At 39.4% G+C, this 20,980-nt stretch overlaps 4 protein-coding genes across 4 annotated transcripts; 1 reads left to right on the forward strand and 3 right to left on the reverse strand.

Moving 5' to 3' along the window:
• Positions 1 to 586: 586 nt before the first annotated feature.
• Positions 587 to 4,094, reverse strand: PCOAH_00029200 (Uncharacterized protein; the record flags this gene model as incomplete). Its single annotated transcript, XM_020059722.1, has 2 exons — positions 587 to 698; positions 856 to 4,094. 2 exons carry the CDS (start codon positions 4,092 to 4,094, stop codon positions 587 to 589), a joined length of 3,351 nt encoding a protein of 1,116 aa, XP_019915284.1.
• Positions 4,095 to 6,374: 2,280 nt separating this feature from the next.
• Positions 6,375 to 9,752, reverse strand: PCOAH_00029210 (Karyopherin beta; the record flags this gene model as incomplete). Its single annotated transcript, XM_020059723.1, has 1 exon — positions 6,375 to 9,752. The coding sequence occupies one exon, from the start codon at positions 9,750 to 9,752 to the stop codon at positions 6,375 to 6,377; it is 3,378 nt and encodes a 1,125-aa protein (XP_019915280.1).
• Positions 9,753 to 14,951: 5,199 nt separating this feature from the next.
• Positions 14,952 to 15,960, forward strand: PCOAH_00029220 (Uncharacterized protein; the record flags this gene model as incomplete). Its single annotated transcript, XM_020059724.1, has 3 exons — positions 14,952 to 14,971; positions 15,136 to 15,355; positions 15,463 to 15,960. The coding sequence occupies 3 exons, from the start codon at positions 14,952 to 14,954 to the stop codon at positions 15,958 to 15,960; spliced, it is 738 nt and encodes a 245-aa protein (XP_019915415.1).
• A 1,819-nt stretch (positions 15,961 to 17,779) lies between these two features.
• PCOAH_00029230 (Transporter) lies at positions 17,780 to 19,915 on the reverse strand (the record flags this gene model as incomplete). The annotated part of the gene is made up of 1 exon (XM_020059725.1): positions 17,780 to 19,915. The coding sequence occupies one exon, from the start codon at positions 19,913 to 19,915 to the stop codon at positions 17,780 to 17,782; it is 2,136 nt and encodes a 711-aa protein (XP_019915518.1).
• Positions 19,916 to 20,980: the final 1,065 nt, after the last annotated feature.

Raw genomic sequence — 20,980 nt, forward strand, 5'->3', positions numbered from 1 at the left:
TTCTGTATATGTAGGAAGTGGCTCGTTTTTATGTGAACCCCTTCGATACAGGGGGGAAAGACATTTCTACCAGCGGAGCTTCGGTAGGTTTGCAGTGCACGGGGAGAGCGAACCATCCGAATAGACCACTGAACAGTGGGCCAAGTGATGGCGCTGATTGTATACAAATTGGTATATTGCAGGTTGCCATAAGGTGTACGTCCATGTATATTTCCCCCCGCCTGCACACCTACTGATACGCTCCAAATAGCTTTCCCACCTCCATTCGTATAATTAGTGAAGCACTCTTGAAAGCAGCATTTACTTGCAACAACAAAAAAAAGAATTCTTCAAAATAAAACGTATACAGACAAATGTAACATATGACAAATTTACAAAAAAAAAAAAAAAAAAAAAAAAAAAGACAAAATTTGGAAACACGTTCCTCCTACGTGTGTGCATTTATAAGAAAAAACGAGTCAAAAATAAACACATCGATATGTATCATGTGAATATACATCCACGACAAAAAAAAAAAAAAAAAAAAAAAAATTTAAATAACAGTGGGTACTTTATTTTGAGGCGTCTCTTCAAAGGTTGGCCCATGTCACCCTACACTGTTCGCGTCCAGATCCTTCTCCCTCGAAAACACATGAATCAAACCACTTCCATTTCCGTATGCGATTAGATACTTTTGGCCCAAGTTCGCAATGGATACGCTGAAAAATTGTAAAAATGGGGTGGAGGAAATATAGGGATTTAAATTATTCATACAAGGTGAGCTGAATGGAATGTTCTTAAGGTGCGTACAAAATGGGGCAACAGCGAATGGGAGCAACCTATATGCGGCAGTGTTCCTCCTTCTGTAGCACTCACCATTTAGGCGTCAACGCAATCGTCTTCTCACGGGCATTCACCTCAACGGCCTTGGACTTCCCTATCTTGACCCCGTTCCTAAAAATGCTCTGTAACCCCTGCAGGTACTCATACAACAGTATACGAGACACAGACTCGGTTTCGTCTCCCTTCTCTGCGCTAATGCTTAGTAGTACCTCTGGATCTAGCTCAAAATCTGGCGTCTTCCACAGAAACAGTTCACTAATTTTAACCTTAGACAAGTTCCCCTTTAACTTACCCCTAACCACAGTCCCATCATCGAACAGGAATAAATGCATATCGTTGAGGAGCGAACTATGTACGCATATAATGTCTACTTGGCTAGTCCAATCCTTATCGATATTTAAAAAATATTTATTCTCGAACAGATGAATGATACATCCTTTTTCTTGTCCAAAGGATAGGCAGCTATTTTCATACCACCTCATGTGAGTAACACTTTCCGTCTTCCGCTTGAAAAAATAAAGCTCGTTCGTGCTCCTTATGTCTATTATTATTATTTCTCCTTCCTTGGAGCTAACACAGAGAAGAAAAGAATTGAGGCAGGGGTAAAATGAGCACACGGAAATGATGCCTTGTTGCAGGTGCAGGATATCTTCGTGAAAAGCCACGCAATGTGTATCTTTCCCTGATTGGGGAAGTTCCTTTGTTTGTAGAGGATCTCCCGCTAAGGGTACTTTTTCCCCTGTTGCTGTTTCCCCCTTATGGGTAGTCCCCTTCTCCAAGCCGGTACCATCCCCCAAGGGGTTCTTAAAATGGCTTAGCAAATAATCCACACACGTATGCACGCAAGCATTCGTAGTTTCCTCCCTTTCGATAAAGCGGGTGATCTTCGCATATCTACTTATCTCCCTCAAATAGACAGTCAACACTTTTATTCTGGTGCTATTAAAAGTTAAGGCAATTTTTAAAAACCTCTGATTGTCATTTATACAGATGGAGTAGGAAAAATCGGTGAGCGTTTCTTCATCGTGGTATGAGAAAACCTTCTCAAATTTCGTGTCCGCAATTTTTTGCTTTATGTACTCTGTTGGTTCTACAGAGGTGGGTTCATTTTTTGCCGCGTCGTACAGTTTGAGGAATAAATGGCGCTTCGAAATGGCGTAGATGCTTATCTCGTTCCCCACTAGGCAGAGCAGTAGGTGGAGGTGCTTTTCACGCCTCTCATTTGCCGTGTCCTCTTTGCTGTTCCTTCCGCTATCCTTCCCACGGGGAAGCTTAATCCACTCCACCTTCTTGCACATGTGGTTCACCTCCACAATGTCGAAAAGTAACGGCTTGCTGAAAAATGGCGACAAGAAAAATATAAAAATAAAATTCCGGCTCCTTTTCTCCGAACATAAAAACATGTAACTGTTTAGGTAACTGCACGTACTGACGGCTAGGAAATTCCCCTCGAACATTTGTGCACAAATTTTTAGCAGGTCATTCATCAGATCGTTCAGCAAGGGGTCCTCCCCATCATGCTCTTTCTGTGCTTTCTTTCGCCCCCTGGTTGGGAGTTCACTGTCCTTATTATTTGGCATAACCAACCCGTCATCGTCGCAGGTGGTTTCCCCATCTGGCAGAGACGCATCTAGTACCTCCTTCAGGTAGTCTACAAAATTGACACCACTGCTGAAGTCTAAGTAAATTACCGGGGCACAAAGACTTAAAAAGATATTTTGCTCCTGTCCCATTTTCACCATTTCCGCTTCCATATTTGTCATAATTTTCTTCCAGTTGAAGTATCCATGGGGAGGGTCGTCCCCATCTGCTCTCTCCAAAGCACCACCTACATCGTTTAGTTCTACCCCCTGTGAGTAGTTCCTGCCGGTCCATTGCTCAGGGTTCTCCTCTTCCCCTCCTCCCTCCTGCGACCCGTGCCCGTACAAATCGCCAAATAAACAATCGCACAGGAGCAGAAAATACAAAAACTGGATCCCCTCCGAGTTAAGCGAAAATTGATGATCATTTAAGTAGATGTGGGAACTTAGCAAATTATCTATCTTGCGGTTTACACATACCTTCAACCTTTCCATCCGCGTGCAGGGAGATGTATTCCTATGGTTAGCACACTCGCGCAGATTGGACTTCTTTTTGGTCTTGTATTTTTTTCGCTTAATTAGGTTCCCTTTGCCACTTCCCGTCGTCACTTCAGTTTCCCCAATTGTGGTACTTTTAAATGGGGAGAGTTCCACCTTCCTTCCGTTGTAGTCTATGTTAATATTTTCTATAAAAAACATGTGCCTTAAATTTGTTTCATCGTAATTTTTTATCTGTTCGAAGGAAATTTTTTCCTTTATGTTGATGTCGTTGAAGTTGTGGTACCCTTTTATCGCTGCGTCAGAATTGTGACCACACTGCTTGTTTGTCTGCATTGGAGGATCTTCTTCTCTTTCCCTTTTGTGGTGGGTTTTCTTTACAAGCTCGTCTATGATGAAGTTTACCAGGGCATCTGCACTTTCATCCCCTTGCCAGTTAAGTGCGTCACTTTTCCTCCCGCTCAGACAACTCAAGAAGTGGAACAGATCCACGTCGTAGTGAAGGGAATGTCCTTCATCCACGAAACTTCTAGCCCGATCAGTTAAGGTATTTTTCAGCTTCTTCCTGTTCCCCTTTTCACATTTCGATTTTGCAAGTAACAGCTTTACCGCGTGGTTCATTTTTTTTTTCTTCTTCCTGTACTCATAGTTGCGGGGCCTATAGAGAGCGTTTTGCTCATCTTCTTCATTTGGCGAGGAGAGGTCGAACGGGCTGTCATCATTGTAGTGCTCCTGCTGGTTATCCGACGCTTCACTCAATTTGTTTTCATCATTATCGATGTCCTTTGCGTCGTCGTAAATGTTGCTCTGTTTCTCGGCACAGGTAGGCACACCTGAGCTGTAATCACCCAAATGCTTCCCACCTTTATTCCGTCGCCTACGTCCATTTCTTTCATTCTGGACGCCTTTCAGAAGGTTTTCCATTTCGTGGACCACCCCATCTGCTTCCAATTTATCAAAAGTAACAACCTGTTGGGGTTCGGGTAGTCTGCCGTCTTCCCTCTTGTGGTCTTCAGCAGGGGCAGCATCGGCGTCTTCGCCCACTTCTACGATTCCACCGTTTCTACCATTTTTTCCATTTCTGCCATTTTTGCTGGACCTTCCCTTACTCTCCTGCTTCTTTCTAAAAAAACTGGGGTACTCATATATTTCATTCGCCGACACAACCTTCGGTTTCCTCTTCCTCATCTCCATGGTATGTTGACAAGGTTAACTGTCGAATCGCCTCTTTCCCTTCAAGTTAAACCTCAATTTTTTTTTATCATTCATTTCAGTGAAAAAGGGGAAACAAAAAAATAAAGTGCTGAAAGAAAGGCGGAGATAAAACGGTTGCCGAAGAGACCAATAGTGTTATGCTCTCAAAGGGGTGGAAGAAGTAAAAAAAAAAAAAATCTAGCCCTTGATTTTTTCTCTCGATAAAAGTGAAAAGGAGAACTTCCTGTCATTTCTTCATTTTTGAATAATGAGGGGAACTTCTTTGCCCAATTTGACTGCCCTCCTTGGTCTATTTGATTCCATCAAATGGAGTTTTTTTTTTTTCTTTTTTTTGATTATTCAGCAGAAAATTTTGAATTTACGAATGTGCAAGTAGGTTTATGGTTCAAACGTTGGTTCTCCTACCGTTGACGGTAACACCGCCGCCATCGCGGAACGGCTTAAGTGAAGGCACACATCACCAGACCAAATATATCCAAAATGGTCCTACGAAGAGGGAGGGCGGAGTCTGATTAGGAAATTTAATTTGTAACACTCGACCAATTTGGAAGGTTGTGTGAGAAACTCATTGTTGATTAATAAAAAGCGCCCGTCCACATCAAAAGGAGAAGAAGCCCACCATTTTTATGATAGCAAAAAGTTTATGTTGGACAAAATATGAAAACCCAATCTTATACTTTTTTTTTTTCCTTCCATGATAAAAACATTGTGGTCACAAAAAATTGACCTTAGCACATGAACGGCAAGGTGAGTTCTACACTGGTTAAAAAAAAATTTTCCTTTTTTTTTTCAAGATGTATCCCTTTCAAAAAAAACAAGGGGAATATCTCCCCCCACATCAAATCAGCGAGGCGTCTTTACTGTACCAATTGCACAGTTCGCTGGACGGGAAAGTGATGCCGATTTGTTTATTCCCCTGTTCGATATATACGTTATTACAAAAATTATCATGGGTAGGAGTTCTTCATGGGTAGGCCTCTCCTTATCACATTGCTTCCTTTGGAGAATTCTCCCCCTCTTCCCATTGATGGGATGACCATAGGGGGGAAACATCTTCTCTACATTTGCGACGTGGCCCATTCATCCTGTTGCGCAGGAGCACCTGAAAATCGCATCAAATATTGGCATATCACCTGTTGGACATAATCTGGTCCATCCGAATGTAGCAAATTCATGTGTGAATGCACATTCCTCGCGAAAAGTGCATGTCACCCACAAATACACACCGAGGGCAACTGCCACAGGGCTAAAATTATGTTGCGTTAAAAAGCTTGTTGAAATTAAAAATAAGGTTTTATAATTTTTATTACAATTTTTTTAAAGTTAAAACGAGGAGGCACATAGATACATGTGCGCTGTACATGTGTGCATATGCACATATATGCAACGATATATATATATACAGGCAGACACACATACATATGTATAAGTACATGCAAAAATACATGTATATGTATACATCATCGCGCAGACGCATTTAACTGGAGTTTCACAAAATTAAAGTGCAAGCACAATGGGCTAAAAAAGGTTAATTCTGGGACATTCACACACATATTGGCGCATAAACGTGGCAAGTAGGTCATATGTACAGGGGCAACGCGATATATATATACATATATGTGTGTGTGTGTGTGCGTGTACTTCTTGCTTACAGGGGCGTGCTTGGAGGAGGGCTCAGGAAAAAAAAAATGTTTAATTAGTGCTCGATAGGGGCAAGGAAACAACCCTCCATGTACCTATATATGTATATATTGTAAATGTCCCACTGGGTTAAGTATACAATTGCGAAGGGGGGAAAAAGCACGCCAGATGGGTGGGACACGCACAGAGGGTAAAATTAAAAAATAAAAAAGTTGAAAAGTAGAAAGCCCATATACACAGATTTTACGCGTCTTATGTGAGAGGTAGTTTATTCTGGGGCTGGTTCATTTTCTACACCCAGAGGCTTTCCAGAAACGAGCGCATGGTACTTGCCTGCAGTCGCGCAGGAACAATTGGTAAATGCGAATATACAGCGTGTCTGCTAAGTTTGACTTTATTCCTTTTATTCCTTTTGGGGGGGTTATTATTATTATTATTTTTTTTTCTTTTTGTGAATTTTACAATTTTTTAAAGTTTTTTAAATTTGGGAAAGAGAGATTTCCCAATTGGGGTAGCTTCCCACGTGTGGCGGGTTTCCCACTTTTTGGAGCTTCACTCTTCCAACTGGTATGCCATTCCTATTATATTCTTCCTACTCAAGCACTACCATGCAGGGCGTTACTTTCTGTTGCTGTTAACAATATGGTTGAGCTTCTTGGCCTGCTTGTTGGTTAAGGCTGAAGAAGCCAAGTTGCTGAGGTAGGCCTGGTCAAGAGAATTAATGAGGGAAGCAATCTTCTTGTTGCAATCGGCGTCCGAGAAGTCCGTCTCATAGATGGTTAAAAATATTTCTATAATTTTCGCAGTGTTGGAATTATCCTTACCAAAGAGAAGTGGATGATTTTGTGTAACTAAGTCGATCAGATTTTTGTGAACTCTTCTACCCTCCGCATCGTCTTCCTTGATTGGCAAATTATTTAACCATAATTTTATTAGCTCTTCCGCGTTGTTAAATTTGGACGTGTGCATTAGGACGATATCTCCCAAAGCAGCAACGGCGTTGTCAATTGCTGAAATGAATTCCTTCGGTTTCTTACCGGAAGTATTTTGGTGCACTAATTTTAGGAGATATTCCACAGCTACATTTGCATATTTGCTGAAGGCTTCAATTTTGGTGGCTTGAATAACTCCATAGCAAGCGGCTTGTTTTACCTTGTCATCCGTGTGGTTAATGTTTAGTAACAGTGGGTTCATGAAATATTCCCATAGGCACACACTGTTTTCTTGTAAAAACTCTAGCAAGTCATCACAGACGTATAAAGCCAACGCAACGTCTTCCGCGTTAGGAGAGTTCATATACGTGTTAATGAAGGTAATACAAATGTCGCAACAGGTGTTTAGGAACTGCGTGGAGTGATATTTAATCAGTACTCCTAAAATGTCTAACAAGTTGGTTCGATAGTTTTGTTCTAACTCTTCCTCTCGGTCGATGATTAACAACTCGTCCTCATCAACATCTTCGTTATTTTTTTTCTGATTATATACCACTCTTCTATCTGTCGAGCATTGTAGGAGTTTGAAAATCTGGTTGAAGAATAATTTCAGGGTTCCATCGGGAAGCACATTTGCACCCGCCTTCTGTAAACACATGTACAACCCATTCGATTCGATAATCATTACGTCTAAGATGTATTCATAATTATCATCTAGCTTCGTATCCGATAGACTCTTCAGAACCTTTTCTGCAGCCGCTGTTAGGATAGCATGCAGCATAGTTTTGTTGTTGTCCGTTTTTTCTGAGAGAATTTTGGCGGCCTCTATCAACTCACTAACGGCAGTCAAAGCCTTCTGCTTTATCTCGTCAGACAGTTCGTAATTCAGCATGGGCAACACAGCCGTGGCGGTGGCTTCTATATAATCCTTATAATTCTCCTTCAATACCTCAATGATAATGATCAGAAGGTCCAGAGCCTTTTCCTGGTCTTCCAAAAGGGACGTTTTCAACCCTACGTACTGACCATTAGAAACCATAGTAATGGTTAGATCTTCCTCATCATCCGTTAACGGTTTAGGCAAAATGCTTAAGAGCGACAAAATGGTCGGTACGATGCTGCTCAGGTAGGGGAAAAAGTCATTTCCCAATGCTCTACATATCCTTCCAATTGCTTCCTGTATATACTCCTTAACCGTATCATCAGGATCCATTTTGGTACTACTAATTTGAAGTAATGCATTCATACATTCCTTTGCGTCTTCTAAAAATATTTCCTTCCCCACGGAAAGACCGATGATAGATATACATTCGATGGCCTTTCCTCTGCATGTTCTTTCCTCTTCCGAAACTGCCTTCTGAATAATATCCTTCATCATGGGCACTACAGTAGAGTAATACTTTAGGAAATCCTCCTCAATCACTCCTGCAATAACTGCTATGGCAGTTACGGCCTGTTCTCTCACAAGCAAATAGTTGGACGAATTCAGTTTCTGTAGTAGGATGTCAATAATCATATCTGCAAATGGGAGGAGTGCCATTTTGTCGAGTTCCTCTGCGTAGTTTACAAAAGCTGCAGTTGCGTGTGACTGAACTCGTAGGTGTACGTCATTCATGGTGGTTATTAAAGCAGTGATTATTTGTCGAGGGTACTCCTTCTGCACATACGGTTGGTGGTCTAGGGAAATTTGTCCAATGGCCTGGCAAGCAGCATACCTAACTCTCACATCCTGATCAAGCAACACCTGCAACAACATCTTTATTACATGCTCCAGTTGATCCTCTATTTCGTCCTCAGGCAAATATTCTATCGTCTGCGCTATGGCCATAATAGCAACGTACTTATGTTCCCATGTGTTCTTCATTAAAAATTCAGACACCTTATTATACAGAATGTGAATAAACTCAGCTTCCTCCAGTTCGCTAAATGCTTTTCCAACTCGGTCTAGCGATTCTTCCCCTATGTCATACAATTCCTGGTTGTCGTCCTTTCCTTCCTTAATCGAATTCATCCACTCGTTAAAAGAGTCATTATTAATATCAAGCATAAATAACATGGATAGGTGCACTATTTTGTCCACAAAATGGGGAACAGAGAGAGCCATTTTTGGTCTCCTCTCGGGGATAGTAATAAGCGCTTCAATACTTAACGACTTTAAGCTGCTGTCAAAATCGTAATTTAATTCGCTCTCTCCTTTCATACATATACCAAAGAGGATGTCACACAAGTTGGAAATATGTTTGGCAAAAAACTTGGCATTATAGTCAATCATTTTTCCAATCGCCTGAAGTACCTTTTCACATTCTTCCAACACGGAGATATCTGAGCTGCTATTTTTTACCATCAAACTTAGCGACTGCAAAATATGTGGAATACATGGCTGTACACACTTCATTAGTACAGAGTTGTTATCTTCTACTATGCATGATATCAAATTGATGCATTCCCCTCTGACTTGCACATCTGAAGAATTTAACCCTTTCATACAGACAGAAGAAACTACCTCTCTTTTCATCTCCAGCTGGTATGGGATACAACTTAATATACCTCCCAATATTTTAAACCCACTTATCAATACGTCATTGTTGTTAGAATTGCAAAAATCCAACGTCACAGATAACAATTCTGGCCACTGCTTATTTACAAGTAGCTTCGACGACAAATCTATTATGTTGTTGCATAAGTTGCTTCTCACCATTTTATCAGTTTCGGAACTTATATTACTTATCAGTTCTGATTTGACTATATTTTTTAAATTATCTGGTAATAAATCCCAATAGTTTTCTTCTTCCGCGTTTAGGAGGGAGTTATTATCCCCCTTCTCCTTCTCCCCTACCGATTCTACATTGGACGACTTGATATACGCTCGAAATAGGTTCCTGATCAGAATGGCACATTGCAACCTCACTTGACTGTCCTTGTGGCTCTTTAGCAACTTCAAAATGGACAGCACCGTGTTGTTCAGGTCATTTTTTTTGTAAAAGTTTAACGTATTCTCACACTCGTTTCTCACATGGCTATCAGAGCTGCTTAATCCCTCAATTACTTCCACGATCTTTTCCATTACTTCTCACTTTGTTCAGTTCGCGTGGTTTTGGGGGGTCTTGCTCGGTCGGTCAGCCGGGCGGACGGTCAGATGGGCAAACGGTCAATCGGCTGCTCTTTCGCACTGCCGCTTTGCCACTCAGACGGACCGTCAATCAGTTGCTCTGTAGTTCTATCGCTTTACCGCTCTACGCTCAATCGCTCAGACATCCAATCACGGGGGCGCTCAGTTCAGTTCAGTTCAGGTCAGCTTAGCTTCTGGGTGGATCCCTTTCTCCTTCTATGATAAACGACACATATATGCTACGACTCCGGTGGGGTCTAACCCGTTGACGCGTAAAAGGAAACAAAAAACTGCGTTTAAACAGACCTTTTTCTTTTGTGCCACATGCAATTGCCTCTTCCTGTTTAAGTTGGCACACAAACACAACAATTCTTTGCACAAGGTGGGCTACTTACAAGTACGCATACAGATACATATGTACATGTGCGTGAAAAATGGTTACTTTCGCTTGGTGGCAAATTTGGTAAGAAGTGTCGAAGGGAACACTCTAAATACAAAGAAGATTTTATGGTGGTAGTGCTTGGTGATGATCGTAATGATCGTAATGATCGTGATGATCGTGATGATCGTGATGGTGTTAAGGGATGGCGCAGTTCATGTAAGATACGCTGTGCGCTCGTGGGTTTGGGGGAAGCGTGGGTATACAACGCATCGTCGTGCGGGGATGCATACATACAAATGTGAGAATATATAATAATATATATAATAATATATATATAATATATATATAATATATATGAGTTGAGTGTATATTTTTCCTCCCTGCCTGCGCGTTAACAAAAGATCTCCTTTTGCGCCTCCTCGAAAGGTTGTTTCCTTTTTTCTTTACTTTTCAACTCCTCAACTGTGAAAATAATTTTACGTTATTATTAAACAAACGTAACATTGCATAATACAATTTGGATACCATTCCAACAATTTAAGGAAAAAAAAAAAAAAAAAGAACATTACATACGCATGTACAGTATAAACTTATTTGTTTGTTTGTTTTTTTTATAATCCCTTTTTTTTTTTTTTTATGCAATACTTTTAACACTGCGCTTACTCATTTGAGAGAATAAAAATAAAAAAATGGAAAACTTTGTAAAAAGGAAACGAAGAAAAAAAAAAAAAAAAAAATCTGCGTAGTAAAACTTTGCTATATATAACACATATATATTTGCCTCATGGATAATACGAAAGTGCTAAAACGTAAGAAAGAGGGAGGTGGGGGAACGGGCTTGGGAAAAGCACGATAATGTATATGCTGCATATGATGAGATTGATTGTAACGTAAATAAAGAGATGTAAAGGATACAAAACGTAAGATGTAAGAGAATGCCTGGAAAAAACAAAAGAAAGTAAGAAGGATAAACTGACTTACAGTTGCGTAAGTACATAAAATATTGTATAATAAAAAAAAATAAATAATTTATTTGGAGATTTTCATATCTCACATATTATAAATGGGAATAACGGTGTCAAAAAAAAAAGGTAAAAAAATGTAAACAAGGAAGTAATATTATATATATTACGATGACAAAAGAACATATTTAGGGGTATTTTTCTTTTTTTCTATTTTTATCCTTAAGAAAAGGCACCTTGCAAGTTACACTCGGTAAATATATGTACGTACGTAACTTTTGTATTCCCGTACGCAAGTGCGATATGAGTAAAATACATATTTTTTTCCAAGTTTATTTTCGCGCTTTCTGTATGTATGATGAGATACGCTTATATAGTGTAAACAAGCTCACGTAATATATAATATTATATTCCATTATGGTGCCGCTCGTGGCGGTTTCTTCTCTGTGGCTTTTTATGCGCTATATACCTCCTTGTATGCTTTTGTAGTTTTGTTTCATTTGGGGCAGAAGGAAGCGAGCGTTTCAACAAGAAAAAAAAGAAAAAAAAATTGCCTTTTAGAGCATTTCCACAGGCTTTAACAGAGTTACGTATAAGTGGGATGAAAAAAAGGGCATATTTTTTCGTTTTTTTTTAAGCAACATTTCCGCATACCATTCAATATGACGGAGTATTTTATCACTTTGCTTGCGCTGTATTTATTACATTTTTTTATGTACATTTTTTTGTTTTTTTTTCCCTTTTCTTTTTGGCTTTTTCCTTAACCCATTCTCATATGTTCATTTATCCCACTGTACCCTTTTGTGAGCACCTTGCCCCCGTGGCCAAAAAAAATCGCACCACTTATACGATGGGGCGATGGTGGGCATAAATAAAATATGCGATAAAAATTTGGCCGTACCACGGCTGTATCGTTTGGGTAAAATACTTTTATTAAAGGCGCCCCTTCCTTTTTGCAACCATTTTGGGTACAGTAAATATATGGGCGGCGTAAATACGTATGCCACATATATGCCTTCTGCATGTAAAGGATACATATGATTATTCAAATGCATATGTATGCGACCGTACGTACCTTATATATGTGCGTGCATGTACAATAGTGGGGATAAGTTGTTGCGCGCACAAATACGCGTACATATTCAGGCGGCCTACGGTTTGCTGCTACGGATTAGCTAGAAATGAATAAGCAGAAGCATACATATGTACGTGCGGTATATATTATATGCATTTGCGAATGTAAGTGGATTCACTACCTGTTTACTGTAATCAGGCTCATCCTTGGCTCACCGCCTTTGTTCCAACGCATACGCAGTTTTGGCTACTCCCCCTCTTCAGTGAATGTAAACAAAATGCCTATTTCGCATGTGCATGCATATTTATTCCACACGTATAAGTATGAACACATAAAAATGGCACTATTTTAAAGGGGCATAATTAAAGGGGTGTATAACGGGACTGCGCAGTTGTAGGACAAAGTGAAATTTTCACACGAACAGTTTTCCCTTCGATTGTTTTTATTTTTTTTTAAAGTAAAATGTACACCCCGTAAAAGATTCGCATTTTTATTTTTCCCCCGTTGGTGTGTTTATACAAATTAACATGCAGTTATCCGTTCGTTCTTTTTCTTTTTTTTCTTCGCAAAATGGATATGATTTATCCTTTTGCTCGAAAAAATAATACCCGTCATACGGTTGGAAGAGCTATATTTTACACTATCATACCCACATTTGTTTAAAAGGGTTGCAAAAAAAAAAAAATGTGTTCCTTTTCTTTGGTTTCTTTTTAAAGGAAATGCAAAAGGAATATATGTACACCTGTTTTTCGATCGAAATAGAAATTGCTTCATATATGCTATGTTTTACACGAGTTTTTTTGGATTCCTTTTTTTTCTGGGCGTGCCAGAGAATTCCCTTTTTGCTTACTGAACAATATGTACTAAAAAGAACACGCTGGAGTTGAACGGATGCATGTCATACAGCCGCACCCATAGTAAACACATACAAGTTGCAAACGCGCATAAGCACACAGGTAACGTAGTTATGGAGGCTCCATTTTTCAGGGATGTACACTAATTACGCTGTTATTTTGCCCATTGGGCAGCGTCACGAAATGTGTGTTTTCTTCTCGCTGCTAGGGCATGCAAAAGAGACGATATCAGGAGGGCATACTATGTGGGTAACAACAAGGGGACAGGTTGGAATAACTGCGTTGATAACTGTGGTGGAAGAGCATTCGGCATACATTCGTAGCTTACGCATGTATATTTTCAGATAGCACTATTTTATCACAACTGTTAGCTCATTTCAAACCATCTGCGCATACCTATATGGGCCAAAGAGAATCGCACAATTTGCCTGAGCGATTACGGGTGCTGTGTAAAAGGGGTATTTATATGTGCTATGAAAGTGTGGGTAAAACTTTATAACTACTTTCAATCATTTTTTTTCCGCTTTATTTTTTCTTCTTTCAAGTGCCACCCATTTGGAGGCACAAACCGTTGAAGGGAAAAGACAACAAAGTGGTGTCGAATGCAACAATGCCCCTTGGCCAATCACATGTGCATACGCATATTTTATGCTGCGCAAGGTGTTTGCTTGCGCGAATTGGTTCACCCATTTTATTGGAACAGTCGTTTTCCGCATTTGTGTTTATGCCTGGTTGAGTGCGCCTCAGCATATGTTGCTATGCCTTCTAAACGCACGTATCTACTCGCCCCCATTTTTTAACCTCCTTTTTAATTTCTCTACTTTGGCATTCTTTGCCAATCGGAACTGTTATTGCGCATTAACATGGGTGGGCATAGAAAAGAGGAAAATTAAGCGCCGCTATACTCCGCGTGTTACACCATGAAGATGGCAAGTGAAGATGTGCTTGTATACCATTCGATGAATACTGCGGAAATGCATTTCCTTTTTCCTTTTTTTTTTCTTTTTTTTTTGTTCGAGCTAATCGAGACTAAATGTGAAAAAAATTGAGTCGAACGAAACACATCACGTGTCGTTGAATCTCAAACTTTGCTTGGAAAAAGGTGGAGAATTACAAGGTTATTTTTTTCTTTTTCCTTCATGTGTTTAAAATGGTTTTAAGTGAATTTCCATTCACCTACACAATGTGATGTGGTCCTCCGTGCGTGTATTGCATAGGTATGTTCCATGGGTAAACTGCACGCGTAGGAATTTTTTATGTATTATGCGCATATGTACCTGGCTCCGCACCCCTGTACAATTTCCGCATTTAAGCCACTTGTGCCATTTTTCTAAGTACACGCACATACCATTTGACATATCCCTTGACGCATCGAAATCGCATCTTTTTTTTCCTCTTCTTCCTGAACCTTGTCACTTTAGAAATGGGTGAAGGGAACCCAAAAATTGTGCATTAAAAATTTTTTATCTTAACCGCTTTTTTTTTTTTTTTTTTTTTTTAATTCCAGTTGTTAAACCTTAGGAGGTATTCAAATAGAGTAGTATATAAAAAATATTATACTTTTCAGTTATTTATTTATTCATCCCTCGCTTTCTTTTACTTTTATTTATTATTTTTTTTTTTTCCTCTTTAAATTATGTGAATATTTACTTTTAAGAGTTTAACCAAATAAGCATGTGTTAAATATAAGAGCAGCAAATGTTTTGAGCTGTTTAGTTTTCACTTTTCTTTTTATGCATGATGATTTGCTTTAGTCTTTATTATCCTTCTTCATTTTTTTCTTTCATATAAAATAAATGAAAGAAAAAAAAAGAGTGTATATTTATTCCTACCGAACTGATAAACCTTCGTATACAAATAGAATATATAAGATTGTGAAATATGAAGGACCGCGTGAAGAGGTAGAATGCTAAAAGGATTACAAATCCGTTATTGAGTGTTTTTTTTTTTTTTTTTTTTTTTTTTTCCGTTTCAGCCCTCACGTACGCATACACGACTGAGTGTACGTGTTCGCCGTAAGGTATTAATAACATTCTCCCCTTTTCCATTTTCACCCTCATCGCAGGATATACATTTACATAAAGTCAAATTTGAACAATATATCGAACATAGCAAGTATAATATGCCTCCTCGATTGTGCTTTAATTCCGGTCATCACTGTCCTGATTTCTATCTTTGATGTGGTGAAGGGTTCTCAGGATGGCCACGCTAATGCGGGAGATCACGACCACGGCCATGACCACAGCCATGACCACGGAAATGGGTGGCACGAAATAGTAGAGAGGGTACCCTAACGTATGCAAACGGCATGTATGCAATCGCTCAAATGTGTACATGTGTCTACCCAATTGTGTAGCACCACACATTTGCGCGTTCTTCTTCCCTTTTTCAGGTTGCGCTATATGTGATGACGCCGATAATATCATTCACAACCATTTACAACTTCGTTCAACTGAAGAACATCTCCCTGCTGCTTATGACGCTGGTGGGAATTACATTGTTTATTCTGTCGCACGCGCATATTCCGGTCAGCAACCCAAATGTAATGAGTTTTTTAAAAAAAGTGCACATGCCAATGGCAATATTAGCGGCAGTTATTTTAATAAGCACAAATTATGCAGCGCACAAACTTTTAAAGGCGAAAAACTTAGATCGGTGTTGTAAACACAAAAAAATACCGAATCATTGCGATGAACAGTCGTGCAAAGAGCACCATTCTTGCCAGCATCACCATCATCATCACCACCACCAGCATGACATAGAAATGAATGGGAATAACTACGATATGCAGAATAGCACAGGCAGCAGTGATAAGGCGGCCAACTTTGAAAAGTATTATAATATTGGATTTCAGCAGAATGGTGATCACGAATTAGTTAGATTTTTGTGAAGCCGAAATGGTGTAAAGGGAAGAAACCACATCGTTACTATGATGAGCGTGTAATCTTCTCATGGTAATGCATAATCCGTTCAGACAAACGAAATAATATGAGAAGATATATATATTTTTTTTTTTGATGTAAAATTAGCTGTAAAATGAATGATACAACAAGCATTGTGCGAGAGTATTCATTTCCTTTTCAGTAAAATTTTAAAATTGCAATTAATTTTTTTTTTTAAATATAAAATGCTTGACGCATTTTATTGTATAATAATTAGTTCCTTTATTTTTTATGTTTCATCTTGTGTTGTTACTTCTGCGCATGTGCCGACTGTGTGTCCATGTTTGTGCGTCTGTATACTTGTGCGTGGGTATGTACGTACATTTGTGGGCACACACACACGCAGGCAGAAAAAATTTATATAATAAAATAAAAAAGAAGAGATTGATCTTGGTGCCCCCACTAAATCACACTTCTTCCCCCCCTTTGTATATTTCCGTATTTTTTAAAGTAACTGCGAGAAATATCTCGCTTTTTTTTTTTTTTACATCTGCTTTAAATACCTACCGCCGTTGTGTTGTTTTATTTATTTATTTACATTTTTTTTTTTGACACAACTATATAACATATTCACGAGTCTTTTTCCACGCTAAAATATCATCTTAAAAAAAATGAAAAAAAAAAACGTATGTGTGTAAATGCGAACACGTATACACATGCATATGTAATATTAAGCTTTTTTAAATCCTCTTAACCGTATTTAAGCAGAGTTTTCTAAACGTAAAAAAAAAAAAAAAAAAAAAAAGGAATTTTTCTTCCAAACGTTGAGACAGAGCGGCATTATCAGAAGCTATACATTTTGATCTACCAAATGGCAATACAGATGAGAGGGAGGCGCATGCAGAAAAAAAAGAGTGCCCCTCCTTCGCTATGTTGCCTAACCAACTGCAAGGATTAATGTTTTTAGCGGAGAAAAGTCATGTTAGATTTGTATGCCGAATGAGTAATAAAACATGGTGTCTCGCCTGAGGAGGCAGCACTTGTGTTCGCTCCCTGCAGAGGCCCAACCGAAAAGGCGAAGAGGACATACGTCTAGCTCCATTACGTTGTGTATTTGTTGCGCATATGTCTAGGCGAAATGGTTAAAACAGAGAAAAACTTCACAGAGTTACCCAAAACATATTAAAAAGTGTAAGCGCAACCTCCGTATCAAAGGGGATGAGGTTGTTGTCCATCTATAAGAATGCTATCCGATACCACTCACCCATTTTTGCAATCCCCTCAATTTGAAAAATACGAATCGGTGAGGTAATTATTTAATAAATGTCATACGGATAGAATTTTAAAGTTACAATTACGAATGTTGGTTCAAGAAAAAATATAAGTTTTACATGGAGGAGGTGGAAAAAATAAAAAAATGAATAAAAGGAGTATACATTAAAAGGTGAAAAAAGGGCATGAAGAAAGGTGAAAGGTCGGTTTTTTAAAAGCATAGGCGGTGTTAAGGTAAGAGTGAGGTGCCTCTGCAACGGCTTGGCAGCCGCTACAGGGGTAAGAGTGGGAGATGGGATAATACATTGCTGGGCCGTGCTCGTACATAGCAACATACGTAGATATGCTATACGAACAGGTGGTGCTACGAATAAAGATACGGAGGTGGACGGGCGTCCCGGGAATGGAAAGCTGGGAAAGGGTGGTACTCCCTCGATCCGCGTGCATAAACGTAAACACACAACAATATGCACACACAATGATGCACACAATGGTATACACACAGTAGTATCCACACAAATGTGTACACACTGACGATCTGGCTGGCTGGCTGGCTCACTTCTCCCTTGGGAACGTGCCGCTTGAGCGCAGGCGACAGTAGCTCTTGGTAATAGGCATTTTGAAGAGAAAAACCATGAAGGATAAATAAAGGAGGGAAAAAAAAATGGCAAAACATACAGAATACATATTGGGCACTTTCTGAAGGAAATCAAAAATTGTTAACATCAGGTTGGCAATAATTATCGAAATAACAATAACGAAAACAAAAAATTTGGGATATTTTGTTAAGGCAAATTTTCCTAACACATTTTTATGAATACTAAATCGGTAGAGAGGGACAATGGCCAGAGGGAGCAGCAACACTTGGATGAGATTAATAAAGTTTGTCAACTGATCAATGCTGTACTTATCGTATAGTAAGAATAAATACAAAATGGAGAAAAGGAAGAAGCGGAAAGATAGTACTCGTAAAAAGGTGTTAACTTTTTTATTTAAAAATCCTTCGAATACTGACTTGGATGCATATTCGCACATGAAGCTGGAGTTATTTCCACTACTTAGCAAACCAAAGGACCATATATACATGGAAATTTTGCCAAACGATTTTTTCATCACTTCGTATGCCGTGAAAAGGTTGTAAGCATCTTTCCTATCGTGTGCGTTAATATTAACCTCTGCAAAGGTTAGGACAATAATGCAGTTGGTGACACAAGAGAGGAATAGCGAACCGGCCGATTCGACTGTTCCCAATGTGTTGTACCTTTTTAACATTCTGTCGTTAAATATTACAGCCTTCTTCTTGGACGTTAAATTTGTGTGTAAATAAATTACATGCGAAGATATGATACTACCCAACAACGCCATGGCATCAAATCCTTTCCCTTCGGGAATTCTCGGATACAAAATACTGTAAACTACCTCTTTATAATTAATTGGGGTCATAAAAACGTTAAAAATGAAGCAGACAGCTAGAAATCCAATGAGAACACTTAGGACATTTTCTAAAAGGTTAAGACTTTTATTCTCCAAGAAACTATACACTAATGCTTCTACTAGGGTGTACAAAATAGCTACCTTGACCGATATCCCAAAAATCAAATTTATAGCTACAAAGGTACCTACAATGGCTTGTATGTGTGCACCCCATATGGCAACCTGCACGAAGAAGTACAATAGGTAGGAATACTTTTTATCAAATTCTCTGTAACATATGGATGCCAAATCTAACCCTGTGACATGTCCTAGCTTCATAGATAACACTTGGAAAATAAAACCCAAAATATGACCATATGCCAAAATCCACAATAAATGATATCCTGTATAATCCTTCACTAAATTGTTACTATCCCCTGGTGATCTAATTAACCCTACATTTAAATTGCTACATAAATTTCCTGGGTCCAAATATGCTATTGCTACAATCCATCCAGGGCCAAAATAGTTAAAGCACATTTTGATTTTTTTCATAAAGGAAAATTTCTTTCCATCGGTGCTTAATTCATCTTCCATAGTATCCGACAGAAAAAATGAATTATTGTACATTTCTTTGTCTCCATCTTCTTCATCGGCTAGCTGGTGATCCATTCTATCCTCCAACATGTTATTTAGATGTTTACTTTTTGTCATTCTTTTATTTTTGTAGTTATACATACAGTCCTCCATTTTGCCTGTTCCACTTTGCATTTCCATAAATTCCTCCTCCTTATATATATCAGTATTTCCTTCCAGGTGCATGCTCGATTGCGTAGACTGTAACCTTTTTATATACATACTACGAGCCTTGTCTGGGTCCATATCCATATTTAATACACTGGATTCTTCTTCTTTAAAATTCGTTGAGGTGGCATTACTATTCATGTTTGAATTGTCGTTATTTATTTTGGAAAAACTGCATACCTCCTTTTCTATAAAATTAAGGTCATACTCATTGTCATGCGTTGATAGATTTACTTCTCCTCCATTAGTCACCCCTCCCACTGCCGCTGCTGCTTCGTTTTCTTCCCGCCAAGATTTGCTTGTCGCATTCATTCGGTAGCTGTACACGTTGGCTTGGCCGTTCCTTCCGTATTGGGCATTTCCACTTTGGGAGGACCTATTTCTGCCACTATTTAGGTTAACCCCCCTGCTGTTGTTGCTGCCTTCCCTGCTGCCGACACTCGCACCGCTGTTACTTTTCTGTGAGGGACTCATTTGTCAATTATTCAATGATCCTAAAATGGGTTGCAATTTATTCGTGCGGCTACTGCGCTTGATCCACTTTTGTGCGTCTTCTTATTTATTTCCTCTTCCTTGGGGTAGGTGAAGAAGAAAGACTGCATACGACCGTTCGGGTGAAAGATGCTCCTTGGGTCAACCTTCCGGTTGGGTTCCTCTAAACGTGGAATAATAAGCCAAGTTAACTGGCAACCCTATCGAATCAGGCATTGACTCCACAGGGTGCTTCCCACGCACGCTCCTCAAATGGTATGCTATGTCACCCTGTCCACCGCTTCGCTATATATGCACATAACAGGTATATGTATATATACATACACCGTTACGAAATGGCCATTTGGGCTTCTGTACCGCTACACGAATGCAATTTGCCCCCCCAACTGCCACTCGCTTCAACTTTAAAAGAAGCAACCAGTGCTACTGTACACTCTGCACCGTAAAGAGTGTCACTATACAGTGAAGGTTACACTAAATTATACATATATATGGAAGATACAGAAGAACGGTACGCAATTAAAACTAAGCTTCCTGCTACTAATCAACAATTTCGTATCGTTCTCCTGTTAAATCATAAGTTAAAAAGACTCATCAGGATAATCCATCCAAATGGTCATCCATTGATGTGGAAAAAGGAAGCATGAAACGAGGAGCAATGTTTGGGGTGCAGAAGTGGTGAATATTTTGTAGACACTTTGTCGGTTATCTGCGTATTGTTTGTGCATTCCGTGGTGGTTTCGCAACGATCCTGTAGGCGCTGCTTTTCCCGTTAAAGATGCGATCGTAGCAGAATCAAGTATTGGGGGGGCGAGCAAATGGTCACTCGCAATTTGGCCAATTGCCTACATGATCAGCTTTGCCTCTCTGGCAACTCGCCCATCTGCAGAACTACTAATCAGTTAATCAGCAAATCGGCTAATCAGCTAATCGGCTAATCAGCTAATCGGCTAATCGGCTAGTCCTCCCGAAAAAGTACGGCCATGCATTTCGGAAGGCACTTGGCCGTATACCCTACATATGCGGCCCGTGCTGTTCCCCACGGAA

Source organism: Plasmodium coatneyi, chromosome 10 (genome assembly GCF_001680005.1).
Source record: "Plasmodium coatneyi strain Hackeri chromosome 10, complete sequence".
NCBI lineage: Eukaryota > Apicomplexa > Aconoidasida > Haemosporida > Plasmodiidae > Plasmodium > Plasmodium coatneyi.